The following is a 27,736-nucleotide window of genomic DNA, read 5'->3' as shown; positions in this document are numbered from 1 at the left end:
TAAACACAACTCAATTCTAATCTCAACATAATTTTCCACGATGCGGCCAGTCCTCCGGGTCTCAAGAGCACTACCGGCTCAGGTTTCTCGGCCCCAGATATCGCGCACTATTCTGGCTCGCGGTGCTAGATTAAACAGTTCAGATGCCAGAAAAACAGAGAACACAAGAGAGGGCAATTCCTCATCTACAAACGCTCCCCCTTCACCCTTTTGGACCCCGGCCAAGGCTCTACTCGTCTCCGCATTTGCTGCGGGGTTAGGCTACGGCGTCTCCTCATATACCCAGACACCGGCACAGACACCGGCACAGACATCCAAAACTCCACAGTATGGCTCAGTGAAGGACTTTGAAAAGGTAGATCCCTCAATTGCGGCATAATCTCACACCAGTCCCGGGCCATCCAAACTAACAACTCCCCCAGGCCATCAACGAACTAAGAACCAAGCTCGGCGAAGACACAGTCAGCACCGAAGAAGACGAACTCCACCAACACGGCTTCTCAGAATGGTCCAGTCTAAATGCCGACCGTCTCCCAGTCGCAATCGCATACCCCAAGACCACCCAAGAAGTCTCCGAGATCGCTAAAGTATGCAACAAATACCGCATGCCCATGATCCCCTACTCAGGCGGATCGAGTCTGGAAGCCAATTTCTCCGCCCCGCACGGCGGCATGACAATCGATTTCGCCTTCATGAACAAAGTCCTAGAAATCCACCCAGATGATATGGACATCGTCGTACAACCCTCTATTCAATGGATGGATCTGAACGAGCAGATCAAGGAAACCGGCATGTTCTTCCCCGTCGACCCAGGCCCATCCGCCATGATCGGCGGCATGGTCGGCACAAATTGCAGTGGCACCAACGCCGTCCGCTACGGTACCATGAAGGACTGGGTGATTAACCTCACAGTCGTCCTGGCTGATGGGCGCATCATCAAAACCCGCAGACGTCCCCGCAAGACTTCCGCCGGCTACAACCTGACCGGAATGTTTGTTGGCTCCGAGGGTACGCTCGGTATCGTCACTGAGGCTACGTTAAAGCTCGCCCCGCTCCCAGAGCAGACTCGCGTTGGCGTCGTTTCATTCCCGACTATTCGTGATGCGGCCTCGACCGCTATGCAGGTCATTAAGAAGGGTGTCTCTGTACAATGTATGGAGATCATGGATGATGTTCAGATGGACGTTATTAATCGCGCCGGTGGAACCGGCCGTGAATGGAAGGTCTCTCCTACGCTGTTCTTCAAGTTCTCCGGAACTGTCGCTGGCGTCGCGGATAGTATCGATCTGACGACGAAGCTCGCCCAGGGTAACAAGGCGCAGTCTTTTGAATTCGCTCGTGATGACCGCGAAGCTCATGATCTTTGGTCGGCGCGCAAGCAGTCGCTGTGGAGTATGATGGCGTTGCGCAAGGAGGGATCGGAGGTCTGGTCGACTGATGTGGCTGTGCCCATTTCTCGACTGCCTGATATAATTGGTATGACCTCTTCAAGACTTACTTCGTTGCATGTATACTGACTCCTGCCAGAAATCTCTAAGAAGGAATTGGTTGACCTAGGCCTTTTCGCCAGTATCCTTGGCCACATTGGCGATGGAAACTTCCATGCTAGCATTATGTATGACCGCAACGACCCCGCCCAGCGGGAGCGGGTCGAGAAAGTAGTGTACGATATGGTTGATCGTGGGTTGGAAATGGAGGGTTCATGCACAGTAAGTCGTTCCTCTTGGAGATACCAGAATATCAGCTAATTCAGTACTACAGGGCGAGCATGGCATTGGGCTGGGCAAGAAAGGATCCTTGAAGAAGGAAGTTGGACCGGACACAATTAATGTTATGCGCAGTATCAAGCGTTCATTGGATCCGAACTGGCTGCTGAACCCTGGCAAGATCTTCGACTACGACGACGTGACACCGGGCCCGGGACATTGATTGTGATTTAACATTCAGCTTTTATACATATATAAGAATAATCTTCTAGGCTTTCCAGTGAAATCGTGCGAATACTTGAATTTTATTATTATGACAGCCACCTCCGGAGTGGATGACTGATCAGCCATCAAACCAAGGGCCCACGGTGAGTCCGTCCAGGGAGTAGAAATTCAATATCCAGCTTGGAATAGTGCACTTGGACTCAGTGATATGATATTCGAATTCAGTTATACAACATTGTTGATCCCCGGATAATAGATCCAGTCGTGCGTCCGGATTGGATAGACCATCAAGACCCTTTCTAGACTGCCCAGGCAGTACATATATCTTAGTCAAAAACTGTGCTATCCTTGGAAGGGTGCACAATTAGACTTTCCCAATTTATTGTTATAACGGTGATGTTTGCTCAGAGCCCAGGACCTGAAAATATCGCTCGAAGAGAGTCGCACTCCACTGACAGCCAGTGCCTGAGCTCGGGTTATCCGTAGGTTCAGTGGCTGGTTCCAAGTGAGATGAACTGTCGATAGCTGTCGGGGCCACCGCAGCAGCATTTGCCAACGCCCACATACGGGGAAGCTGTTCCTGGGTTTCTGATTGAACGGTTGGTACCTGAGAACGGCAGTTCGGGGCTATGGATTCCAACTCGCCTGGGGAACAACGGGAAGAACTAATATCGTCTTCTCTATGGCGCTTTAATGTCCCCAATCCAAGCTGCTGTGGTGATTCTGTATCCACGGTGTTTGATCCTTCAAATCCGCTGTCATCATCTGGTGAAGCACCCCATTGGGATGGGTTGATCTGAATCATGTCCCGAGAAAATAGAGCCTTGGTGCGTAGCTCCTCAATATTCTCCCAGCGGCAATCACGTTGGGCATCACCATCAACCTTCAAGTACTCGTATGTCTCATTGACCGCTTGCCATGCCGAATCCAATGCCTCCCCTTTCGGGGCCAGAGAAAGGTTGATGAGCAGACATGTCAAGGCATCCCACTCGATGTGGTTTGGGAAAGTCCAGAGCCACTGACTGACCTTTCCATGGCGTTTCAAAGCCGAAGTGTCCTGCAGAATCTCTATGCAAACCTTTCGGAAGTTGACATGCGTGAGCATAGACTGGTCTTGTCTCGCTCGGGGTTTGATCACTGCCAGTTTGAGCTTTGCGAGTATCAGATTGCTGGAGACAGTTGTGAAATAGTCTAGCGCAATGCTTTGATCTAGATGCGATAGATATTGCTGTTCCACTTTCTCTTTGAAGAGATCTATTGTAGTGCATTTCTGCGAAGCTGATAAAACTGGGTAGCAGTTCTCTTCACAAAACTGTTCAGGGAAGATAGTTCGGCGGGCAAAATTGCTGATCTCAGACCTTGTGAGGCTCAACACCATCTCTGTCTTCCCGCTTTTTCGAGGTGGGTCCTTCATATCAGGGTCAAGACTTGCATCGCTCACATTCAAAGGCAGTCTTGTGTCGAACCATGACTCCAGAATGCGCGGGTTGGTGCTACAATCCTCTGCGATATTGATATCTAGAATGTAGATCTGCCACCAGAGTCGACGCCGCATCTCGACTTGGAAGGGTGGTAGTTGTGAAGCGGATGCATCGCGATGCAGGCCGATTTTGAGGGCAATTCCAATGGCATTCCCAAGAAACTTGCTAATGTATGGCCCTTTATTGTAATGCCTGCTGCAAGCCTAAAGCAATTGTCAGATAATATAAGATCTCCCCTTGTTTCGTTATCACGTACGATGTATATGATCAAGGCTTGCAGGACAGTAATTTCCAATAAATTCAATAGATCAGCTTTTGCGAGCGCGCTTTCAACTGCGGCGCGATATCTTGGAATGTTAGCAGGATGACTTATATCTTTAAATCAGATACATACCTATTCAATACTTCGAGTTTGTCTTCATCAAGCTCAACCCGACAATCTTCCACTGTCATTGTTGTCACAGCAGCATAACAAATGGCGAATAGCAAACACTCTGTGGTCTCTCGAGACTGTATGCTATTTAATATCTGTCTCTGGACCGTTGGTGCATGTAGAATTTTGAGGATTGGCTCCACGTTCTCTAAGTACTTCTGCCACAGGAAAGATACCACAACCCGGGGAGGGCAACGATATTCGACTACGGAAGTCGGGAGAGATTTGGATAAGGGTAGGCTTTGATTCAGACTTCCATCATCTCTGTATCTTTCATCAGGCTGATACGCCGGGTCATGGCCATGACTTCCCCCAACGGATGGCGATGAAGATTGAGTTTTCAAAAGCCCCTTGAGTTGAGAGACACTTTGCTCAAAAGAACCTAATTTATGTTCAATTCTTTCGATGCGGTCTACCATATCATCGCCGGGTTTATTGTTCCCAGTTATGGGAGGTTCGGCTATTGGCGATGGGTAGCTGCATTGTATCTTGACTTTGACGCAGTACGAGCAAGGTAAGGACCTGTCACATTTGATTTTGCGTCGGCGACACTCGAAACAAGAGCGCACTGTGGTGCTAGGTGGATGGAGCATTGATTGAAATTTTGCTCGGAGCCGTCACAATGACTCCAGCGGGGAATTGAGAGGCTGCAAGCAAAGACAACATAAGCAACTTGAAGTCGATGATGCGAGACTGTGAGCTGATTGGTCAGAGCGGAGCGGCGGAGGCCCCAGTCCGCATTTCTAAGCGGCCCACCTGGACAAGCACTTCGGAGACGGAGTAGATCATCATGTTATTTCTCTTACAAAGGTTTCTTTAGAATCATGAGAAGTTTCGTTTAATTGGTTGAAGCGGGGCAGCGGACAGAGATCCGCATTGTTGTGCCACGTAGTATTTGCATACACATTCTGTGATATGAAATCAGCATCAGATAGGGAGAGCGAAATAGCGCAGGACTAAAGCATATAAAAATGTCATTCCGTCCTTGATGATGGACATTTCTCAAGCACGAAAGCACAAGTATTTTCATTCAAAATCATTACTTCATCTACAGCACAACAACCCAAAATGGCATCCTATTTGAAGAACGTTGCAATCATTGGCGTACGTCAATTCCATCCTCAAACTATACATATCACCCCAGCTGACAACCTAGCAGGCTAGCGGCAGTATAGGCAAAATCATTCTCGATGGCCTTGTTGCATCTTCCCAGTTCGAAATTACCGTCATCTCCCGCAAGGAGAGCGAGGCAACCCTCCCACCTGGACCTGGAGTGACTGTTCTCAAGAGCGACTACTCAGACAAAGGTCTCGAGGCTGCATTCAAGGGCAAAGACGTTGTCATTTCGGCGGTGGGTGCCACGGCGTTCGGAGAACAGAAGAAGTTTGTCGATGCAGCCATCCGCGCAGGTGTCAAGCGTTTTATCCCATCTGAGTTCTCGGCAAATAGCCAGAACGATGCTGTGTTGCAATTACTGCCACTATTCGAACAGAAGAAGGAACTCATCGAGTACCTCAAGAGTAAGGAGACCGACAGGTTGACCTGGACTGGTATTGCTGCTTCCGGCTTGTTTGACTGGGTAAGTCTTCCATCGCGAGTTAGAATTCTTGATCGTGAGCTAATCAGTGAGTTTTGAATAGGGTCTTGCAAATGGCTTTTTGGAATTTGACATTGCCAGTCATACGGCTACTATTTGGGATGGGGTAACAAGAGTTTCACCTTGACCAATCAGAAGGCCCTCGGTGATGCTATTGCTTCTGTCCTGCTGCATCATGATAAAACTAGAAACCAGTTTCTGTTTATCGCCACGGTTGAAACCACCCAGAAGGACATCCTTGCGGCTTTAGAGGAGGAGTCAGGAGTGAAATGGACGGTGAACGAGACTACCACTGACATTCAAGTCACTGGGGCCGTCGAAAAACTTGCTGCTGGGGACTTTAGTGGTGCTTTTTCTCTGGTTCGAGCCACTGTGTATGGCAACACCCCGGGTCTCCATTCAAACTATGCCAAAGAGGAGAAGCTGGCAAACGATGTGTTGGGACTCCAATTGGAAACTGTCAGCAATGTCGTCAGGCGTGTGCTTAATAAATAGAACAATCTTTTAGCCTTATCACAAGCTACTTTTTGGGTGTCGTTGTCTTCTTTTCCAACGAGACATGACTACCATAGAAAGAAATAATGCAAACAAGACAAATCCTGGAACATTAAACTTTGACTCAGGTCCCACATATTCTGGCCAATCGGGGAGTAGAGACTTTGTCCGAACGCAGAACACTGACTAGTCTGACTAATCGCGGGGCAAGGCAATTGGCTGAGACCGATATCACTGTCACAGTGAAATGTTACAAGCCTTCAACCACATCACCAGCGAAGCAGTAAGTACAGTTGTGTTTCATGTTGATATTTTTGCTATAAATGTTTCCTGCGACTCTAAGCCATGTAATCCGTGAGGTATTGAAGCTGGCAGAGCCTCCATATACTGCATGCGGGGCTCTCGAAACGCTTTGACTCATACAGGCCTCTGGTAGTATGTGAACCAATTCAGCATAGAGCCGTTGTTCTTTTGTATATCTTTTGATTGATCGCGAGTTTTGACTTATTGGAAATTTTGGTTTGCTAACTTACACAAGACTAATACCCATTTTCATATAAAACCCAAAAAGCGAAATGGCTGCTGCATTCCCGAAGAAGAAGTGCGGTACGTTCTTGAAAATTTTCAAGCCATCCCATCCATTGCTCGATCCTAACATTTTACAGGTGTTCTCGGTGCCACTGGATCTGTGGGCCAGCGTTTTATCCTATTGCTGGCAGACCACCCCTTCCTTGAGCTTCAAGCCGTGGGTGCTTCTGAGCGTTCAGCCAACAAGAAGTACAAGGATGCCGTGAACTGGAAGCAGGCTTCTCCCATGTCTGAGAAGCTAAGCAACTTGGTCATGCGTGACTGCAAGCCCGAGCAGTTCTCTGATTGTGACCTTGTCTTCTCTGGACTGAACAGCGATATTGCTGGCGAGACGGGTATGTGATATCAGATATATCAAATTAACAAACTAGATGATGTACTGACATTTCACGCAGAAATGGCATTCATTAAGGCTGAGATCCCTGTGTTCTCAAACGCAAAAAACTTCCGCAAGGACCCCATTGTTCCTTTGGTGGTTCCTACTGTCAACCCCCAACATTTGGATCTGATTCCTCACCAGCGTGAGAAGTACGGTCTGAAGAAGGGCTTCCTGGTCTGCAACTCTAACTGTGCCGTCATTGGCATCGTCATTCCCTTCGCGGCTCTCCAGGCCAAGTTTGGCCCTGTTGAGGAAGTCGAGGTTTTCACCGAGCAGGCCGTCTCTGGAGCCGGCTACCCCGGTGTACCTACCATGGACATCCTCGACAATGTCATCCCCTACATCAGTGGAGAGGAGGACAAGCTCGAGAACGAAGCCCAAAAGATTCTGGGTTCATTGAATGCCAGCGCCACCGGTTTCGAGGAACAGACTGGTCTCCGCATCGGCGCCACTTGCACCCGTGTTGGTGTTACTGACGGTCACATGGCTTTCGTTTCCTTGCGCTTCAAGAACCGCCAGACCCCCACTGCCGAGCAGGTCAAGGAGGCTCTACGGGAGTACAAGTCCGAAGCACAGAAGCTGGGTGCTCCTTCCGCACCAGAGCCCGCTATTAAGGTGTTCGACGCGCCCGACCGTCCCCAGCCCCGTCTCGACCGTAACATCTGCGGTGGGTACACAGTGAGTGTTGGCCGTGTTCGTGAGGGTGCCCCAGGCGGTCACTTTGATATCCGATTCGCTGCCCTCTCTCACAACACCGTCATTGGAGCCGCTGGATCATCCATCCTCAACGCCGAGGTTGCAGTTATCAAGGGCTACATTTAAGTTCGTTACGAAAAGTGGAATTATCAGCGCGTGTCAAATAGATACAAGTTTTCGTACAAATGAATTAGATCTCATTCGTCTCGATTCCTAAAATGGAAGCTCACGTGTCTACGGGTGGATCAGGGCCCCGAATGTAGATGACATAAGCAAGTGTTAAAAATCCACTAGTGGAGTCTGATTGGTCTGGGTGGGGAATAGGGCTCACAATCACCACACACTAAGCGAATTCCTCTCTGATTTGGATCACCATTTCGCGGCTTGAGCCTTCTCTTTCGACACTCCGACCACCTAACCTTCAGTCGACAAATCAGTCAAAATGCGCGGCCCGTAAGTGTCATGAGATCGCCCTCTACATCACTATTCTGCACACTGGCCTCGTCTATCTGCCGGATTGCGAGTTCAGCCAGTCGCTGCGAGAGTGATCGAAAATTTCTCGGCTTGGAACACCATCACTAACAAGAATGTTTCTTGCAGCGGAAAGCACCAGAAGCGCCTCAGTGCGCCCTCGCACTGGCTCTTGGACAAAATGTCCGGAACCTACGCGCCCAAGGCCTCCCCCGGTCCCCACAAGCTCCGGGACTGCCTTCCCCTGATTGTCTTCATCCGTAACCGGTACGCTCGCGACATCCTGAATTCCTCGCCACGCAACGAACAATCACTGACAATTCTTTCGTTGATAGTCTCAAGTACGCCCTGAACGGTCGCGAGGTCAAGGCCATCATGATGCAGCGTCTGGTCAAGGTTGACGGCAAGGTCCGCACCGACACCACCTACCCCGCTGGATTCATGGACGTCATCTCCCTCGAGAAGACCGGCGAGCACTTCCGTCTCGTCTACGACACCAAGGGTCGTTTCACCGTCCACCGCATCCAGGCTGAGGAGGCTGAGTTCAAGCTCTGCAAGGTCAAGCGTGTTCAGCTCGGCAAGGGCGGGATCCCATTCTTGGTTACGCACGATGCGCGAACGTGAGTTCCACACTCCATAAGTTCCGTGTCATTCAGTCGTTGGACCAAGCTTTGGTTGATCGGCGGAGGACAATGGAAACAGTAAGATCCTATTTAATCAGAACATGGTTTTGCTAACTTGCGATTGCGCTCCACAGCATCCGCTACCCCGACCCTGCCATCAAGGTCAACGACACCGTCAAGGTTGACGTTACCACTGGCAAGATCCTCGACTTCGTCAAGTTCGACTCCGGTGTTGTCATCATGGCCACTGGTGGTCGCAACATGGGTCGTGTTGGTGTCATCACTCACCGTGAGCGTCACGATGGTGGTTTCAACATCGTCCACGTTCGCGATGCTCTTGACAACCAGTTCGCTACCCGTGAGTCCAACGTCTTCGTCATTGGACAGGACAAGCCCTGGGTTTCCCTCCCCAAGGGTAAGGGTGTCAAGGTACGTTATATTCTCCCCAACACTGATCTCTCTATGAATTGTACCCTAACATTATTTTCTAGCTCTCCATTGCTGAGGAGCGTGACCGCCGCCGTGCCCACGAGCTCGCCAACTAAATTCACAATATCTTCTGATATACGTGGATTAGTTGACAGCTTAAAACAAACACTAAAACAGTAGCTGGGAAACGGCGTCTTGTCTTGCTTAACGGGCTTGGATAATGTAGGTTCGAACCATAGCAAACAAAACAGGAACGGGTTAACCGCTTCGTTTCCGAGTGATATGATACCATTTGACGTTACCTCTTTTTCAATTATTTAATGATCGTATTTTTACTTCACTTCCCTTGGTCTTCAACACTACCACTTGGATGATTAGCTCTTATGTCTGTGCTTATTGTTCCGCAATCATCCCAGGCATACCTTTATACACTCCTTGAAGACCAGGGGGACAGGTAGTTTTTTTTCCTTGGGTAATATGTAGTCAAGATGCGAATGCTTCTCAACCCCCAGATCCTACTAAGACTCGACCCCCGCTAGCACCAATCAAGCTCGTCTTGTAGACCAGAAGTCACTGCACAATAACGCCCCGGCTGAACCCGCCCAAGCAGTTTCAAGCTGAGACCAATCATCTCAGCATCAGAGAAGAAGATCCAAGACATGCATCATCCCGATCCAAAATGTATTGCCTACATGCTCATCTCCGGCGTGACCCCGGTAGCTCAAATGGATCAATCCATAGCACCAGCGCACCACCGCACCTCGGCTTATCCGATGCAACCGTCCTCCCGTGTCGGTGTACTCCGTACCTAGGTACATAGTAGCCCACCGCACGGGGAAAGCGGAGATTACAAAGTTTCCAGCCCACAATCCTGAAGAATAGCGAACTCAAGTCCGAGTCTTCTCGGCCAATGTTCTAATTCACAAGCTTGTGTATTATTAGCGCCTCATTGTTGACTTATACCCAAGCAGCCCGGGTCGCCCGCTATAGGAGAAAGATCATCACCTGCAGAGGTCAGCAGTGGCGATCAGTGGCGATCATGGCTGATGCCAGAGGTATCGCGGCCCAATCGATGGGTGTAGATCGGGATACTTGAATGGGCCAAGGATGGGGTTTGATATCCATATGCTGTGTAATGAAAATCGAGGTGTGTCCGGCAGATGGAGCTAGCTCATGCGATGCAACAGCAGAAAGTGTCCGATGTGGGGTTATTGCTCTACCGCCGGCCGTAAGTACTTGGTCTTTTGCTTATTCCGTACTGCATGTGTGCGTGTATAGTTATATATATATGGATCATGTGGGTGCTTGGCAGGGCTATTTGTTGTGGAAAGTAGGTACATATATATATGTCTACACTCCAGGTTAAAACTGGGTATATACGCGACCTTATGCAAAACAAGCAGGAAGAGCGAGAGCGAGAATGAGAGGCTATACGTCTAAGAATAACTTATTTATCTCCGGTATCGGATTGGGGAGGCAACCTCTCATTCTCTATCGGGATGGGTGGCGGTTCTAAAGTTGGGCGGCTCTGGAAAAGACCGGCTTTATAGATTTGGCGTTTGCTCGGTTCAATCTAAATTCCTCCCGAGTGATAACGGGAAAGACAGCAAGGGACGGGCGAACCAACTGGCTGGCACATTCAGTCTTTAGAATATTCTCTCTTTTTCTCCGACGGGTTATCATGGGTGGCGGTCGTACCGACGGAGTGGAACAGGATGATATGATAGATCCAGACTCAATTCTAGCACTCGTCCCACGTTCGGCACTCCACTGGGGACTCTGGGGATCAGATCTCCGTCGCCGTATTGCTGGAAATATGCACGACAGCATAGGATAGGGCCGTATAATTCTTGACCTGTCATTTTACGTAGTGTGGAGAGAGGAACTGGTCTTTGCATGGGTTAGTAGTGGTAGCATATCTAAAAAGGGAAAGACAAGGTTGAGGTAGTAACGAAGTGGCAAGGGGTCTGGCCTTGATGCGATTATATCGCTTCATGCTGCATTGTAGGTGGCTGGCTGCACTGTATTCTGGGAATTTGGAATCTAGGCTACACGAGACGCACAACTAGAAATAACTACTCCGTAACTATCTGGGGGATGCAGAACAATGCAGTTGTGGGTTAATTTTTAAGCGGGGACCCTCAGACCCAGAATGTTGTGTACTTTTGTTCAAACGCACACTCGATCAATTGATCCATCCAACTCGTATGAGGCGCCGACGATCTAAGACGACAGAAGTGGAGACTCGGTGTAAGTCCAAGCTGCATAGGAAGAGGCCAGATATTGTGTTTTTCAAATTGAAGCGAGTCACGGGGTTTTTCTATTTTTTATGTGTCGTAAATGCAAATGTTGGGCCTAGAACTTGGTGGTAGCGGCTCACTATAATCCCCGCATATCAATGCTGCACTTCAAATTATCATAGATGGTGCCCCAGGAAATAAATAAGATATCAAGTTGCGAAACTCAAGAAAATATCACCTTTTATGAATGATATCCCTCCCCACAAACTTTGGAACGCGTGGATCTAACCGCGGTCCGTCCCAGGCCCAAGGAACTGGGTCTATGGGGAGAATCTGAATGGAATTTCACGTGGTGGAGTTTGGAAATGATTGGACTGGAGAACATACCCATCGTAGAATTACTTACATTGTACTTCAACGCCCTGCTATGCGGTGGAGATTGGTTCGCACGCCACCGGCAGTCGAAATGTCGGTGGAAGGACTCAAAGAACATGAATAGGAAAGATGTGCTAACTAATCCTTTGGGTTTGAGATGTTGGATATTAAACTTTGGTGTTGGTCTAGCGGTGTACTAGTAAAAGTAAGGCTAAGAATTCCGCACGGGTCGAGTCAAGATAGTATTGTTTTTAATTGAGCTATAAGGGTACAATGGTATAATAAAGGTTGTTATCCTACCATTGTAGGTCACAAAGTTCAATAGTCTCGATTGGAAATTTGCCTAGAACTCGGTATTTTATGCTTATATGGTCCACTTCCATAAATATACTACGGAGTAGTAAATTCTATAATTCTTCCCGGTAGGATTGACGGGCAAACCAATAGCAGACTTCCATAAAATCCAACAAAGAAATAAACAAGTATTCCAAAGTGTTCTAAAGTGTTCGATTCATATATTCCCTGCGAATATTCCATGCGAAAACAATATGAAAAATAATAAAAAAATAATAAAAAACTCCTTCGATCGTCAGTGACTCCACATTGGCCTTTTTACGGCCACTACGTTAGCGCCCATTTTTGTGTACGAGATCTAGACCAATCAGTCATTTTTAGATATCGAGTGGACTCTCATCAATCTCAGACAGACAATATTACCTACCTATGTTGTAGGTAGTTACTTATCCACCTTTGACTAGTTAGTTAATTAGACTTCTCGATTTTGAAATTCCAGAATAATCTTTGTTTCAAGGAGGTTGACCGCTTCTCAACCGATTCCTTCAGCAACTAATGAGACCCTCTCTCTCCACTTGTCATATTGTTAACCGAGCTAAATCTTTCCAATCTTCCATTTCTGCAGCCCAACGGCCAACGGCCAACGGGTCTTCGGCATAACAATCTCGGTAACCAGCAGAGAAGCCCAACTTGCAGATCTAATTCCTTTTCATGGAGTTCACTAGTTTCTCCCCGATTTAGGACCCCTGGAGGAGGTTGTCCTTGGAGTCCGAACGAATCAAGTAAGCCCCTCCCTCGCCCCTCCAATATACTTCCCAATGGGAAATATTTCCCCCCTTTTCCCGATAACTAGTTCTTCTTCCCGTCAGGATGCCTTTCAGCAGCCTGGAAACTAGGATTTGCGCCCCCGGTTGTTAATATGCCCAGAGTTCCTGACCCATTTTCAACCCTCGTGATGTGTCGAACGTGGCGGAAACAAGTAACAGGGATAAAGGAAATCCATCGGCTCTGGTCTGATGTTTAAAACCAATCACCTTCACCTTTCCGAGTAACCCGCTTGTTTATTATCTGTGCGTTATTGAGTTATTTTCCTATTTCTCGTACACATACGGAGTACTCCCTCCGTACTTGTCCCTTCTCTCGCGCGTCTAACATACACCTCTCACCTGGGCATCCCTACCCTGTAATTACTCTATTCAAGCGCCGTGTTACATGAGCGTCAGCGTGTACTTTGCCTAATGTGTTGGCCTTGTTTTCTTTTCCCGATGGTGTCTGCATAAATGCAATCGACCAGCCCAGAAGAATCGGCCTTCGAATCGCCTCTCCAGACCTTTTCCACTCGAGGGGACAGGCAATATTCGTTACCCACGAAAGTGACCATGTCTGCTCAATCTAGCCTTGCGGCTTTAGACTGGGGGTATTCTTATCCGTTAATCTTCCGTCTCAACTTGGAGATTCCCGCCTTTTTCGTGTCTTATCGCTGGTGGGAAGATGAGGCGACAACTGTGTTCTGGGCCTTCGATATTCAAGAAATTCGCCGTGTGATCCAATTCGGTCTTTTTGGCGACGAAAATTTCCCGAGGACTTCGCTTTGCGCTCGAACTGTGGATACTATTGACAACTTTTTGATCGCGTTGTCCGAGCCCCATGAGTATCAACTCCTTGGAAATCTCTCTCATACACAGAGAGTGGAGGAGATCCTACGCCGGTCGAGTATACCTCCTTTCCAGCCGATTCCTTGGAGTTGGCTCCTACCACAATCAAGCCCTACTCTAGATGCGCGGGAAATTGCTGCCGCAATCGAGGCCGAGAGCCATTTCCACTTCCGACAGATTGCCTTCGAAGAGTTTGTACGTGCTGCTCTCGGATATAAGTCTATTTTCGTAGAGTGGTTCCTACAACAGCATGCGGCGCTTTATATTATTCTCCAGGACCATCTGGGCGCCTACCCAGAGGACATTCCTCTATACACAGAAGTGGAGAAGGTACGTTTTCTAAGTTACTTTGCTATAACTATTATTATACACAGCCTAAGCTAACTTCTACAGCATCTTCGGTCACGGAGTCCGTTCGCACACCGAGCGCTAGTTCAGTGCCTACTAGCTGTGCGACGTGGCGGGAATTGTGAGATTTCTAAACCGAACGCCGCTGGGTTTGAATTCATCGCCGGTCCTATTCAGGCCTTATTCAAGGACCAACCAGGAGGGCTTACTGCCATGCTCAAGATTTTGAGCGTTTTGGCAATCCGATTTCGCCGACAGTATATCCATGCTCCTACCATGGATTGGAAAACTCCCTTTGACACGTCTATTCCATTCCTGGATGATTATCTCGAGTCGACATCTCCAACAGATTTGGCTCGCAGCATGAGAGGCCTGGACGAGCACAATTTTGCGGAGTTGACCCAACAAAGCCTGATAGCAGAAGATGCTATCGTGGGAAAATTGCTATTGCAGTGGCGCAAACTAAGTATTTCTATCTGGGAATGTTGCGCTGCACTTCCAGACCTGATTCCATATATGCAGGAGTGTGCACAGGTGAGCATTCTTTACTCTCAAACTCGCCGAGATCCTCTAACCATATAACCATATGAGCAGTCCCTCGTAACAACACGTAATTATCATTCTCTCACGGCCATCATCAAAGGCCTGCACACCTACACCATTTTGACAACACGCCCCAACATCACCGCCCAAGGAAACGCGATTACACTCGAGACCCTGATCCCACAAGAGATGATTTCACTCATGAGCTCGGCTGAGAATTTTGCCGCCTATCGCCAGCACTACCAAAAATTCCCCGGCATTCCCTTCCTGATCGCCCACACCCGCGATCACAAAGAAAACGGTGAATCCGTCCTTCAGCCGGTTTTCCAGTACCTGCAAAGCACCAAATAAAGCCCGCAGAGGTAGTCACCGGATCAGCGGCCTGCTTAGGCTCCTCTCCGGCTTCGGCTCTGGCTCCGGGCAGAGAATAAAAGCAATTTACTGGTGTGTGCTTGGCTTGTGTGGTTGCAGGTGGCCGAGACCGCCTCGCGTGGGCTAAATATTGTTTCAATTGTTTGTCCCGCTGGTCAGCAGCTAATGCATTGATGGTGTGTTTTCCTTGGCAGTTTTACAAGAAGGGGGCGATCTACACCAGATGACGACCTCAAATGCTATATTTTATGATCTGTATTTCTATACTCTGATACCCATGCTAGCATCGGGCAGTACCGGGGAGTCCGGCGTTGCATTATGCTAATATGAATCTATTTTCTTTTTTTTCCCCTGGTGACATTCAAGGTTCTATTTACATTTGCATAAAAGTGGACGATCACAAGGGTAACAAGACCAGCTTATCTCATCCAAAACCCCCAATGCAGTCAAGCAAATACAAGCATGCCAGCAGATCCACCCAGCCGCATCTCACGTCTCCTATCTCCCTCATACGCCGGCCAAGGATCTACGAATCAGATGAAACCCATTCCATCCGAAAAGAGCCTCTTCAGGCAAGAGTAGAGCCAAAGATGAACCGCACAGATATGCAGCAGACCCACACACAAGTAAGGGAGGGAAGCAAAAGGAAGAGGAGGCGGGTGAGCCGAAGACCCCGCCCAAAATTTCTTTGCTTTTTTCCTTGGTATTCAACCAAGAAAAGGACAGAGTGCATATATTGGTCTGGCCAACCAAAGCAGCGGGTCACACCTCACTCGCGTTTTGCAGCCGCCTTAGGCGCCTTCGCATATCCAAAGATGCCCAAGAAATAAGCGATCCTATTGATGAACAGGAACGTCGTGATCCCGATATTACCCCAGGTCAAAGCGTTCCATGCCGCAACGTCTGCAAACGCGTCCCAGCCCATTGCCAAGTACGTGGCGTAGACATGGCCTATGTCGGCAATGGCAAGCCCAATTAGATAGTTGCGTAGTACTCTTGGCTCTGTTGTGGCGTGGCAAACTCCCACGCCGACTAGGAAGAGAAGTGAGTAGACATTGCCGAGTTGGTAGGCGAGCGCGATGCTGCTTGGGTGCAGAATGGCCGGGGCTGCGATGGTGGGTGTTTGCCCGGCGATAAAGCCTTGGAGGTCATATAGGGGAAAGACACTGCCGAGGGCCCTGCATTAAGTAGGGTCAGTGCATGGTTGGGAGAAAGGGTTGAGCTGGTCGTACAGAGAGATAGGCTCAAGGACACCGAAGAGGATGTGTGGCCATGTTGGGAAGATGGTTGGCATTTTGGGGACCTGTGGCGTTCAACGTTATTATTGTTTGTCTCATCTTGATTGTTGTGCTTTGGTCCTGACTGTAATTCGATTGGAGCGGTCTGCATAAACAAACTAGCTTTACTTATGTGGAGAGAAAGACAACTTACGCTTAGTTGCTGATCACGACAAATATCAAGTATGTAATATCAATTGTATGATAACATCCGATCAAATCAATGAGCGGAATTCAAATAGGAGACCTTTCAAAGGAATTGCCAGGGGCTCTCAACACCTGGGCAGAATGCTGGGCAGCTGACGTAGACACCCCCGGGGGCCCGCTTTACTGGCACTCGTCACCGCCCTTATCCGTTATCGTATGGATCTTATCAGAGCTTCATCTTCTGACCCCCAAAGTCATGGACACAATATGTCAGAGACATCCAGGATGATATGTAACCTGTGATAGCTGGCCAAAATGGAATCTGCGAGTGCATTGCGGCCTCTTGATGAATCATTACTCCGCGAACTCCCTCAACTCTCTCTCCGTATCGCCCCTCTACGAGAACCAGTATCATCACGAACCTTAAGCGTCCCATCGCCCCTCGAACCCAATGCCAGTGGGACACGGGACTCGAATAATATCTCCAATTCAAACAGCAATAATGGGAAGATTCCAGCAAATGCAAAGACCGGCCTGCCGACAGTTACGGAATTTCTGAACGCTGCTCGCATCAAGAAAACCGAACCCTCGGCAGACTCGCAGTCAAATGTGGAACGACTCCCCAGGCCGATACTTCCTGCTTTTGTAAATCTTCGTGCCCTGGAAAAGTTTCCATTCTCGTCATCCTTCGACGATGACGCCCTCCAAGGGCCCCGCAAGCGTCGACGCCGAGACCCCCAGGCCGATTCATTCAGCGAGCATCTACAGTTACCTATCCCCCAAGCCCAGAAGGAACATCGGCCTCCTCCATTTGGACCATTTGCTATTCTGAATGGATTGAATGAGCCTCCGCCCAATGCTGCCCTTCTTCCACCCATTGAGGCAGGGTCCGATATCTCCCAGCTTTTGACTAAGCCCTCCGGAAGCGATGCGGGTGCTGACCCCGGGACGTTAGTCTCGCCCCAAGCCGCTGTCCCAGATAACCAGTCTGCGGAAAGACGGGATACTAGGCTCGAAGATATTCTCAGAACGTCTCTCAATGGGGATGAAGACGACGATCCTAATGATAATGATGCAAATGTTGAAAGTACTAACCCTGTGGATTCCGATGAGATTCCCATTGCTGTTCGCGAAGCAGAAATACGGAAGAGCAGTAAGGCGTTGCCAATCCCTCCTAGAGAAGATGTGCCAATGTCTCCTAAAACTCGCGGCCGGTCCCGTAAAAACCTGAGAAAGTGGTCTGAAGAAGAGACGACTACTTTACTCCGGGGCGTGATCAAATGTGGTATTGGCAACTGGACTGCTATTCTTGCGCAACCTGAACTGAAGTTTAATCAACGAACTGCCTCGAATTTGAAAGACAGGTATGCTCGGTTCTTAGTCAACTGTATTGGCTTGTGCTAAAGCTTCGCTATGTTGAAGATTCCGGGTCTTATGTCCATGGGCGTACCGGTAAGCAATCTGAATCTAACCAATACTCTGAAGTCACTCAAATCAAGATAGCTAATATTACTACAGTGCATCCGATCCCAACGAAGCTGCGAAACAACTACACGACACGCTCGCTAACACCCTACTTAAAGCGAAAGCAGAGGGCACCGACGAAACACCTGGCAAACTCCAGCTCTCCCATCTAATGCCCTCTAATCAAGGGCTTGAGCCAAAGTCTGGAGTAGGAAGTCCGGCTCACAATCCACAAAAACCCTCTATCTCGGGTACCGCTTCATCCACGCCCGACGCAAGTCCCGGGAGTAGTATCATTGCCCAATTGCAGTCACCCTCATCAGGAAATAGCACACTCGCTCTCTCAAGCAAGTCTCGCACAACCCTCGCTTCTCTTGGAATCTCCGAACCACACGTCGCAAAATCCAAACGTCGCTCCCGACGACCCTTCACAACGGCCGAAGATGAAGCCCTCCTCAAAGGCTACGCAGTGCACGGCTTCCAATGGACCCTAATCCAGCAAGATCCACGCTTGAACCTCAGCCACCGCAAAGCGACAGACCTCCGCGACCGCTTCAGAACCAAGTTCCCACACGCCTATCGCGACGGCGGTTCTGTGAGCGGTAAAGCCCTTACCAGCCAAAACCAGGGCCAGGAGCTAACTACAGGTGCATCGACCCCACGCCCACATCCGGTCAGCACGGAACAATCTCCTAGCAAGACTTATGCCATAACTCCAACTCCAACTCCGACTACCACTCCCCGCAACTCGGTGTCGAGGAGGAATCACGCTGCTACCCCTTCGCAGTCCAATTTTGCCCAGATTGATCCCGCGCTCTTCCCTCCGCCCCCGCAGGGGTTTTTGGAGCATTCGATGTATCTTCCTCATGCGGCCGCGGGAGTGCTTTCTTTCTCTCTGGATGATGGACCTGGGGTGGGTGCTTCTTCCGCAGTGGAGACTCCATGGGAAGATAATACCCTCGCTCCTATGATTTGGGATGAATTGACATAATCAGGGGCAAGCCTTAGATGCGCTATGTCACCAACGCATGTCATGAATTTTTGAATTTCCTTTTGTGCCTTGATGTTATTTTGTTTTCTTGCCCTCTTCTTTCTTTTTGGTTTGCATTTTTGGTGCTCTATGTCGTCTTTCCTTTCTCTCCGGTCTGTCTTCATTGTTGATCTATATCCCGCAGTACACGATGGTTTTTGCTACAGTTTCTATTCAATAAAAGTTTTCTTTTTGCTGTTTAATGTCATTGACAATCAAATTCCCACTATAAAGAAAGAGATGCAATAGGTCTGATCTTCTCACTGTGCATAAAGATAGTACCACGGAATAAGACCGATGAAAAAAGTAACGAAGAAGAAAAGTTAGGAAAACACGCCTGCCCAATTAAGATAACAAATAAAATCTGTACTTGTTTGTATATCTGCATCTGGTTGGGAAATAAGAAACAGTGAATTCGGATATCAAACGAGCATAAAAAACCAAGCGATGACCGTCACATAGCATACTGCGGGTACCCATTTTCAATCGCGAAAGATGTCTGCTGTGGAAAATATATGAGAGGAGGGAGCAGGAGGAGAAAGAGGATCAGGATGAAGGTGAAAAAGAAAGTCCGAAGAGGCCCAATGCAAGACCTCATCCCATCCTGAGAAATGAGGTCTGCTTCTCGTTAATGAATTAATAGTCAAGGCACTAGTCATCTACCACGCATTGCGGTCCCAGTTAGGATCTGCAGAATGATCATTAGTACACATTCAACAGGACATATTCGTTTAATCTACTAGAATAAACCCACCTTGTATGTAGCTGGCAAGCACCTTACTCCCTGTCTGCAGAAGAGGGTGTCCAGCAACGATCTGGAGGAAGCGCTGTAGACCCTCACGACGATGCTCGATGACGTCGTCGCTGAATCGGTTGGTGAAAACCTTCCCGGGGAGAGGGGGTATCGTGACGCGCGTGCTCTCGCGCTCCAGGATATCACGGAAATACTCGAAATCGGAGTATCGACGGCGCACGACTGAGTGTTTCAATTTGAAGGCGGGGATGTTGGTCCGGCACACAATCTCGTACGACGTGTACATGTTGCGAGATGTGCCATGGGTTTGGGGATTGCGGACCTATTGCAGCCGTTGTTAGTCTGGGGTGTTCGGTCTTGATGCTGGATGGGAGGTGGTGATGATGTGGGTTTTGGTGGGGATGTATGGAGGCTGATTAGGGAGAGAGATGGGCACGAGACTCTGGGGTATTGGGGTAGGTTGTTGATTTGGGGACATATATTAGGCATTGTGCATCATGTAACTCACTTCTATCTCGAGGAAGTTCTCGGGAGGTCCATAGATCTCCTCGAATGACTGCTGTCGCGATTCTGGGACCGACTGCATTGTGGTGGGGTTGGGATGAGGCGGAGGGGAAGTCGAGGGGAAGACGAGCGAGATTTTATATTGTAAATGCTCAGATGGTGAGTTGAGTGTAGGGTATACAATTAGACAGCTTGTCTCACTCTAATTACCTGGAACTGAACACTACAGAGCAGATCCTAAGGTACCCGGGCTCGGAAGTTGGAGAAGCATCTCTATCAGTGGGGACCGGGGAAATAATTGATCCGCCCTTTTGGCTTATCTTCCTGACAGCTCGAATGTCATATGAACTATACTTCATGTAACAACTTTATCTGGACATGCTTAAACAGAAAAGCAACAAAAAAAAAAAAAAAAAGCAAAGAGCGTATAAGGGACGACCACTTTTGTGTTATCTAGTTCAAAATATACACACTGAACGACCTCCCCAATACTACCAACACTCCCTACATATGTACTTAGCCATGACCAAGTTAACACAATGTTCCAACTCAAACTTACAAACTGCAACACCGAGCTTGCATGCCCCTCCTGTGGAACTATACTGAGGCAGTCTTACTACCTAAGGCGGGCAGGATCTCTGCTTCTCACCAGGATTGACACCCCTTCTCCCTTTCTCTGGCTGAACAGCTCAATTCAATCCATCGGGTTCTTTCCCATTTCCATTCTCTACAGACTGCCAGCTGAACTAGGTATGTGGAAGGAGAAATAGGTCGTATAAATTTCAATAGTGGCAAGTTAGATATATAGTCAACGACATAATCTTAGAAAGATATAGTCGCATTGCCCAGCCATCAAAGCAGTCCTCTAAACAAAAACATGCCATGGAAGAATATAGGATTAGTTGCAATATCTACTTTGATAAGGGCAACGATGAGGGCATGGTGGATGTTGTTTGCAATATATCTATCTGCAGGGAGTTTATCTCCAAGATGACACCATTCTAGATACTATAACCAAGACCCGGTGTGATAATTGAGTTGCAAGAATTAACAGTACATAACTATATAATTCGAGCAGTATTCAGATATTAGGACGGAGCTTCGATTTATTGTAATGGAGATGTCTGAACCAAAGGTTTGTATAAAAAACATTGAAAGATTTGGCATGGTTTTCACTCCCCAGCATAGGTATGATTCCTGCATAACATGCATATGCAAAAGCCAGAGATGCATTTACCACAGGGTTCTACTACTTCCCTGCATATAATGTACTCATCCTAGTTCTTGAACGGTAAATGAGTGCTGTACTTGTGGGAAATGAAGCGATCCAATCACACCAAAGCCCCAGGGTTGGAGTGGGTAACACCAAGCGGGTGATACACTGAAGGCAAATATATAAACGCAAAGCTTACTCCAGGAGGTGTAATATCTAAAGAAGTCAATGCTTTGGCTTTTATATTCTGAATACTCGTATTCCAGACATTGGTCGGTGTGCGGACGATATATACTTATGACAATGTGGAGGTCTTTGTGAGAAACGACCCTTCGCATTGGAGAGTAAATCGCTTTTACATATAGAGGCAGTGCTTGAAGAACTCAACGATATTTCATCAATTGAGTCCACATCGGAGATAGGCCGGCCTCGGAGTTAAGAATGACATAACCCAAATGCGCCCGTGACCGACTTATCAATCGACTATGTAACTATCGATAAGCACCGTATCTCCCCATCTCACCACCACAGTAATACAACATACACCATGAGTTCAAGGGCGCCGGATAATGGTAGAGAATCCCCAAGAGACTCAGAAGGGACCTGGCACCCTGCCCGTGAATGGCTTGAAGAGGATGAGCTTGATACCGAATACCACCCCGCGTTAGAGTCGTCCGAGCACGATGGCGCATGGGAGGGTAACATATCCGATGAAGATCGGCAAATGGGCTCGGGAATTGCAAGTGGTGGGACTGAATTCCAAGCCATCAAAACAGTATGACAGTATGCAAATGGACTGACTGTTTCTTTGTGGTAGATAATACCCACATCAACATCGGAAACATTCAAATCGAACTTACGGCGGATGATTCGGAGAGCGAGGACACGGACGATCTGAATGAAGGACGGACCCGTGGTACGTTGTGCTAGAAACACTCGAAGGATATCAGTACAATTGCTCACAAATTCCAGTACCAGCTTCCCGATTATTCGAGCTGCTCGCATCCAGTGGTTTACAACATATCCTCCAAGCAAACGGTTGGCCGACGGCAATCGAAGAAGAGCAGGAGCAGCTGGAAAATGAAGAGGATGGGCCGAGCGACGAAGATTTCATGCCCATATTCCGAAATCGCCTCCGAGCCGGATGGTTCCCAGAAAGCGCTGAACTTCCACCGGTTCCTAACCCGGAGGGCAAGAAATTGATGGGCGAAGGTCTTTTCGGGACTGATCAATTCTACGGCGACCGGCTCAGACAGCGCAAGAAACATCTAGCGACAAGCCTGATGTGGCGAGAACTAGGCATTGACACCGATGGAGTGCGGAAAAGAGCCGGCCAATCTATCTCTCAGGTAGGCCAAGTGTATAACCGGCACACGGAGATTATGATAGCGAGTAGGACTAACGCATACTTTTGGCGCCGACTAGGGCCTCATTCCAAGCTCGGTTGCGGACAAGATTATTCACTATGACACGAGAAGTTATTCAGGCCAGTTCTCAGATGACGGGAATTTCTTTTTCTGCTGTGCACAAGACTTCAAGGTTCGAATGTACGACACCTCCAACCCGTATGATTGGAAATATTACAAAACCGTCGATTATCCCTTCGGTCAGTGGACTATCACCGATGCGACGTTGAGCCCCGACAACCGCTTCCTTGTCTACAGTTCAATACGAAGTCAAGCATACATGGCCACCACAGACCCAGAGGACGATTCAGATCCTATGGTTTTAGACTTATCTACTCCACCGGGCCAAAGAAGAAGACGGAGCTGGGGTGGTTCGCACTTCGGGGTATGTGAAGTGACACTTTTATTTGATATTTCAATGGTTAACCTGGTCCACTTTTAATAGATCTGGTCTCTTCGTTTCTCTGGAGATGGACGTGAGGTTGTCGCCGGCACTTCAGAAGATTCGGTCATCGTTTATGATCTGGAAACACGACAACCAGTCCTAAACCTACGAGATCGGCATCAGCATCATGTCAATGCTGTGTGTTACGGCGATACATCTTCGCCGCACATCCTGTACTCTGGATCCGATGACACGACAATTCGGGTCTGGGACCGACGGTCAATGGGCGATGGGCGTGAAGCTGGTGCTTTTATGGGCCACACCGAGGGACTGACGTACGTTGACAGCAAAGGCGACGGCCGGTATGTCTTATCCAATAGCAAAGACCAAACGATGAAGCTTTGGGATTTGCGAAAGATGATGACATCCGCCGATGTCGAAAACATCGACCCCGTCGACTATACAACCGGCTTCGATTACCGCTTCGAGAAGTATCCAGACCAGTACCGCAGAAATGCCAAGAATGACTGCTCTGTTGTTACATATCGAGGCCACCGAGTCCTCAAAACCTTGATTCGCTGCCACTTCTCGCCCCCAGGGAGTACAAACTCGCGCTATGTTTACAGTGGAAGTGAGGACGGCAAGGTTTATGTATACAACTTGGACGCCACTATAGCTGGCACCATCGACGTTGGCCAAGCGACACTTAACTCCCGTCCTCGTGATCCAGATGCCTATGCTACAGCATATGAAATGAGCGGGGAGATGCTGTGGAGAACTTGCGTTCGCGATGCAAGCTGGCACCCAAGTGCGCCGGTACTAGCAGGTAGGAACTTTACCACGAAACGTTTGTTTCAGTCCTCATAGCTAACCCTATGTTTAGCAACTTCCTGGAATGGCTGGGGCTTGTCTACTGGCACTTGTACTGTGCATTCATGGAACGCGGGTGCTAATAAAGACGAGGGAGATCCACCGGTCGGCAAAAGCTATGATGACAAACTACGATACATCCCCGAGTTCGACCATTACCGTGAAAATGCACCTCATGTTCGACCTCGGCGTCCATTGCGCAGTCGGCCAGTTCGTCGATGGGTTGGTGATGAAGAGGCAGAGGACACAATATGGTAGGCGAGGGATGATTATTCTTTTGAGTCCAACGAAAAGCATTTACAGTTGGCTTTTGATTCTGCATATCCTGGACATCTTTACAATGTATCTTAACACAGCCTTGGAATACATACTGCATGCTGGTCAATTTTTTTGGGACGAATGCAATCATTGCGTCCGGTCCATTGATCCCGGGCTGTTCAGAAGCTCAATATCAAGGAATTTTGGACGGGAACGAATGCTTGAAGGGTGTGAATTAAGTAAAACAAGGACCCCTATTGATACAGGATGCGAAAAAAGGTGGTATCTCATGGATAGCGATCAAGCTCTGCCTCCTACCGCTGGCCAAAACAAAAGCGCCAAGTGGCTGACAGGATCGCCACGGAAATTCAAAACATAAAAAGGAAAAGTGGTTGCAATGGAGTCACGCTCGGAGTCCAGGGAGCCGGGGGAGTCCCACAGGGTATGTCAGGCTGGATAGGCGATATGATGGAGCGGTGTCATTCAATGGGTTTGCCTGCCACCACCTGGATAGAATGAATTGCGCGATAACACGTCTTATCGATCTCCATCTCCTGCCCTCTGAAGAGTTTCCCACAATCAAATCTCCCTTTCCACCATTCCCAACCTGTCAAATGGATCTGACCATCTCCCAGGTGTGCCTCTCCCTTAGGCGCCACCGACCAGCACTTGGTTGACGGGGATGTGAACTGACACCAGCCGGTTAGTACATCTATGCATAAAATCTGCATTTGTGGACCGCATTCTGGAACACATACTCAGCTTGACGAAGTAACCAATGGCTCCCTATTGGCGATGTCAGTATTCCGCCTTGAACTCCGATCCAGGGATTGCCACAACGGCAGTGATACATACCATAACAAGGAACCCCATGCCAACGGCCTGGCTGATTTTGATAAATTCACGCTTGTCGGCTATTACAAGGTCAGCGTGTCATGAACTCGGGGAAATGACTGCCGATCCAACATACGCTTGGTGCAGCGGCGAACAAATTGCGAACCCTCCCGGATGAAGTCCTTAGGGATATCAGCAAGCTCTTGGAAAGTTTCCGACATGATTCCGAAAATGAAGAATTATGAAAAGATTAAGAAGAGCTTGAAGGGGATGAAGTCGCGACAATTGGAGAAGAACAGGTGGTTTCTCCCGAAATGACCAATTGGCCTCTATGGGCCGGGCAAAACTGGAAAATATTTGTTCCAGCTCCAAGGTCTGGCCCGCCTTGTTCGCCGTTCGCCTCGGCGCGCGATTACATCGCCATCGCCATCGATTATATCGTCGCTCACATCATCCCCAACTATACTATCGTCGTCGGAAGATCGTTGGTGAACTCAAGGAAACTCTGCCCCAGTGTGACAAACCGGCGGGCATTCATATTCCCCCAAACCGCTACTTTTCCCCTGTTCCTGCTCCCACTCCTGTTTTAACTCATTCCCCATACTCAATCGCTTTTTTGCTGCCTGTCTGTGGCAGCTACTCTTCTCTTTTCTATCTTCTACTGTATCCCAACATTCGCGGTCCAACTCTGCTTCCATTCTCTGTACACCGCGTCTGCACCTCGCGCAAGTCTTGTTTCTACCGGAAGCGCTTCGCTTCGGATTGTACGTATTCACTTGTTTTCATGCCATTCAGCTTTATGTTGCCCTTCGGGGGAATGGCCGCCGTCCGCTTTACCTGTGAGGACTCAGTCCGACGGGCTGTTGGGAACCATTACGGGAATCGACCTACCCCTACACATTCGGCTTTTTTTTTTTACTTTCGTGATGTTATTCTCAATGCTAATTGGTGGCTTATGCCTACAGACATGCACTTTTCTTGATTTTCTCAGAAGCGGAACGGATCAAGAAGAAGAAGGGCCTGTATTATCGAACTTCAGATACTCAGGCAATTTCAATCATTTCTTTGAGGTCCAATCCCTTGAAATCGATACTAATTTAGTTCGCAATGGCTACCGACGACGATAACTTCGATATTGACATCTATGGTGATGGCGCTTACAGTCCTAATGATGCCGGAGGTTTCAAGAAGGATGATTCTGAGCTCGTTCTGGATGCTCCCGAGAATCAGCCCGAGTCCAACACCGATACCGTCAAGCATGGGAACGCTTCTGCCACTCAGACCCAGCAGGTGAACAACAATGCAGCTCCATCGGCCCCTCAGCAGCAAGCCCCTCAGCAACAGGCCCCTCAGCAACAGGCCCCTCAGCAACAGGCCCCTCAGCAGCAGACTCTCCACCATGGTCTGCCTGCACCCCCTCATGGAGTCAAGCGAAAGGAGTACGAGGACCAGTCCGTCGATCCAGATGCTACAACTGCGTTGTTGATCTCCGAGCTATCCTGGTGGACTACCGATGATGATATCCGAGGCTGGGTGAACCAAGCCGGAGTCGAGAACCAGCTTAAGGAGGTCACCTTCAGCGAGCATAAAGTGAACGGCAAGAGCAAGGGGTAAGCAAATTATATACCCGGTCGCAAACAAAAACAATTCCAAGTATTGATACTAATCTTTAAAAACCCTTAGTCAAGCGTTTGTTGAGTTCAGTACCGCGCAGGCAGCGACCGCGACTAAGCACAACATCGAGAGAAACAGCGGCCCCGCGCGTAAGCACACTGCGATCTACACCAGCCCCCACCAAAACCCATTTAAGACTCTGCCCAAGGATACCCCGACGCGCAATGCTAGTGGCACCGGCCGCGGCGGTGGTGGTCCCCACAACACCGGTGGCAACCCCAACTACGGCAACCACACCGGTAGCGGATTCCGCGGCCGAGGCGGCTTCAACAATCGCGGCATGGGTGGTAACATGAACAACTTTAACAACCGCAACAACTTCAATCCCATGGGTGGATACCAAGGTGGCATGTCTACTCCCATGATGGGTGGCTTCCCGGGTGCCCCTATGGGCGGAATGCAGAACTACGGATTCAACAACAACCGCGGCAACATGATGGGCGGTATGCGCGGCGCTGCTGGTATGCGCGGTGGCGGTCGTGGTGCAAACACCATGGGTGGTGGTCCGAACATGATGGGTATGCCTGCTATGACTCCCCCATGGGTGGCATGGGCATGAACCCGATGGCTGGTATGAACCCCATGATGGGCGTTGGCATGGGTGGTGGTATGGGAGGCAACATGCCGATGCAAGGTAAGCGATTCTGACATACATACTGATCTTCCTTTCGGTTCCGCGATCCTGACTATCTTCTAGGTCAACAAGGTTTCCAGCCCCCAAACCCCGGATTCAATAATCAGGGCTACTACAACCCTACCAACCCCACCAACCCCAACACTCAGCCTGGCGGCGCCGACGCAGGTTCCTGGAACCCCCACGGTGCGAAGCGCAGCCGCCAAGATTAAGAAAATCACACGCGGCTCGGTTGGCTCTGGTGGTGTTTTCCCAGAGCTTCCCGCAACTGACCACTGTGGTCTTTGGTGCACGAAATTTCTTCAGATCGACGAGGGTGTTTTTTTTTTTTCCATC

General features: G+C 48.9%; 12 protein-coding genes across 12 annotated transcripts; 8 read left to right on the top strand and 4 right to left on the bottom strand.

Annotated features, from left to right (window-relative positions):
- Window positions 1-40: 40 nt before the first annotated feature.
- N7516_009843 (FAD-binding oxidoreductase) lies at window positions 41-1,929 on the top strand (the record flags this gene model as incomplete). The annotated part of the gene is made up of 4 exons (XM_057222562.1): window positions 41-355; window positions 423-1,476; window positions 1,528-1,709; window positions 1,762-1,929. The coding sequence occupies 4 exons, from the start codon at window positions 41-43 to the stop codon at window positions 1,927-1,929; spliced, it is 1,719 nt and encodes a 572-aa protein (XP_057069783.1).
- Window positions 1,930-2,316: 387 nt separating this feature from the next.
- Window positions 2,317-3,865, bottom strand: N7516_009842 (transcription factor domain-containing protein; the record flags this gene model as incomplete). The annotated part of the gene is made up of 3 exons (XM_057222561.1): window positions 2,317-3,615; window positions 3,669-3,759; window positions 3,807-3,865. 3 exons carry the CDS (start codon window positions 3,863-3,865, stop codon window positions 2,317-2,319), a joined length of 1,449 nt encoding a protein of 482 aa, XP_057069782.1.
- A 1,048-nt stretch (window positions 3,866-4,913) lies between these two features.
- On the top strand, window positions 4,914-5,937 carry N7516_009841 (aromatic alcohol reductase; the record flags this gene model as incomplete). The annotated part of the gene is made up of 3 exons (XM_057222560.1): window positions 4,914-4,949; window positions 5,005-5,424; window positions 5,524-5,937. 3 exons carry the CDS (start codon window positions 4,914-4,916, stop codon window positions 5,935-5,937), a joined length of 870 nt encoding a protein of 289 aa, XP_057069781.1.
- Window positions 5,938-6,512: 575 nt separating this feature from the next.
- On the top strand, window positions 6,513-7,726 carry N7516_009840 (aspartate-semialdehyde dehydrogenase family protein; the record flags this gene model as incomplete). Its single annotated transcript, XM_057222559.1, has 3 exons — window positions 6,513-6,543; window positions 6,603-6,860; window positions 6,921-7,726. 3 exons carry the CDS (start codon window positions 6,513-6,515, stop codon window positions 7,724-7,726), a joined length of 1,095 nt encoding a protein of 364 aa, XP_057069780.1.
- Window positions 7,727-8,042: 316 nt separating this feature from the next.
- On the top strand, window positions 8,043-9,239 carry N7516_009839 (40S ribosomal protein eS4; the record flags this gene model as incomplete). The annotated part of the gene is made up of 5 exons (XM_057222558.1): window positions 8,043-8,053; window positions 8,201-8,338; window positions 8,407-8,691; window positions 8,829-9,123; window positions 9,186-9,239. 5 exons carry the CDS (start codon window positions 8,043-8,045, stop codon window positions 9,237-9,239), a joined length of 783 nt encoding a protein of 260 aa, XP_057069779.1.
- A 4,172-nt stretch (window positions 9,240-13,411) lies between these two features.
- N7516_009838 (RasGEF domain-containing protein) lies at window positions 13,412-14,929 on the top strand (the record flags this gene model as incomplete). Its single annotated transcript, XM_057222557.1, has 3 exons — window positions 13,412-14,017; window positions 14,081-14,569; window positions 14,630-14,929. 3 exons carry the CDS (start codon window positions 13,412-13,414, stop codon window positions 14,927-14,929), a joined length of 1,395 nt encoding a protein of 464 aa, XP_057069778.1.
- Window positions 14,930-15,714: 785 nt separating this feature from the next.
- On the bottom strand, window positions 15,715-16,255 carry N7516_009837 (uncharacterized protein). The gene is made up of 2 exons (XM_057222556.1): window positions 16,183-16,255; window positions 15,715-16,128 (listed from the first exon to the last, which is right to left on the bottom strand). The coding sequence occupies exons 1-2, from the start codon at window positions 16,242-16,244 to the stop codon at window positions 15,720-15,722; spliced, it is 471 nt and encodes a 156-aa protein (XP_057069777.1). The 5' UTR covers window positions 16,245-16,255; the 3' UTR covers window positions 15,715-15,719.
- Window positions 16,256-16,689: 434 nt separating this feature from the next.
- Window positions 16,690-18,829, top strand: N7516_009836 (telomere repeat binding factor family protein; the record flags this gene model as incomplete). Its single annotated transcript, XM_057222555.1, has 3 exons — window positions 16,690-17,738; window positions 17,797-17,826; window positions 17,893-18,829. The coding sequence occupies 3 exons, from the start codon at window positions 16,690-16,692 to the stop codon at window positions 18,827-18,829; spliced, it is 2,016 nt and encodes a 671-aa protein (XP_057069776.1).
- A 698-nt stretch (window positions 18,830-19,527) lies between these two features.
- Window positions 19,528-20,208, bottom strand: N7516_009835 (sorting nexin-3; the record flags this gene model as incomplete). The annotated part of the gene is made up of 3 exons (XM_057222554.1): window positions 19,528-19,556; window positions 19,623-19,944; window positions 20,131-20,208. 3 exons carry the CDS (start codon window positions 20,206-20,208, stop codon window positions 19,528-19,530), a joined length of 429 nt encoding a protein of 142 aa, XP_057069775.1.
- Window positions 20,209-21,886: 1,678 nt separating this feature from the next.
- N7516_009834 (WD40 repeat domain-containing protein) lies at window positions 21,887-24,258 on the top strand (the record flags this gene model as incomplete). The annotated part of the gene is made up of 6 exons (XM_057222553.1): window positions 21,887-22,085; window positions 22,157-22,255; window positions 22,312-22,688; window positions 22,765-23,130; window positions 23,191-23,956; window positions 24,014-24,258. 6 exons carry the CDS (start codon window positions 21,887-21,889, stop codon window positions 24,256-24,258), a joined length of 2,052 nt encoding a protein of 683 aa, XP_057069774.1.
- Window positions 24,259-24,906: 648 nt separating this feature from the next.
- N7516_009833 (translocon subunit SSS1) lies at window positions 24,907-25,313 on the bottom strand (the record flags this gene model as incomplete). Its single annotated transcript, XM_057222552.1, has 4 exons — window positions 24,907-24,947; window positions 25,017-25,044; window positions 25,114-25,172; window positions 25,229-25,313. 4 exons carry the CDS (start codon window positions 25,311-25,313, stop codon window positions 24,907-24,909), a joined length of 213 nt encoding a protein of 70 aa, XP_057069773.1.
- Window positions 25,314-26,199: 886 nt separating this feature from the next.
- N7516_009832 (RNA-binding protein) lies at window positions 26,200-27,612 on the top strand (the record flags this gene model as incomplete). The annotated part of the gene is made up of 3 exons (XM_057222551.1): window positions 26,200-26,702; window positions 26,776-27,284; window positions 27,464-27,612. The coding sequence occupies 3 exons, from the start codon at window positions 26,200-26,202 to the stop codon at window positions 27,610-27,612; spliced, it is 1,161 nt and encodes a 386-aa protein (XP_057069772.1).
- Window positions 27,613-27,736: the final 124 nt, after the last annotated feature.

The sequence above is a fragment of the Penicillium verrucosum genome (assembly GCF_028828655.1).
Source record: "Penicillium verrucosum strain IBT 35672 chromosome Unknown utg000004l_segment0_segment0, whole genome shotgun sequence".
Classification (NCBI taxonomy): domain Eukaryota; kingdom Fungi; phylum Ascomycota; class Eurotiomycetes; order Eurotiales; family Aspergillaceae; genus Penicillium; species Penicillium verrucosum.
Note: the sequence above shows the minus strand (reverse complement) of the source record. Positions and strands in the feature narration are given on the sequence as shown.

What these genes read in the sequence shown, in the direction of transcription:
- N7516_009837 (XM_057222556.1), bottom strand. Translation starts at nt 16,244, where the DNA reads ATGCCAACCATCTTCCCAACATGGCCACACATCCTCTTCGGTGTCCTT. An exon ending in GTCCTTGAGCCTATCTCTCT is followed by an intron (nt 16,129 to 16,182) that starts GTACGACCAGCT and finishes TACTTAATGCAG; the next exon opens with GGCCCTCGGCAGTGTCTTTC.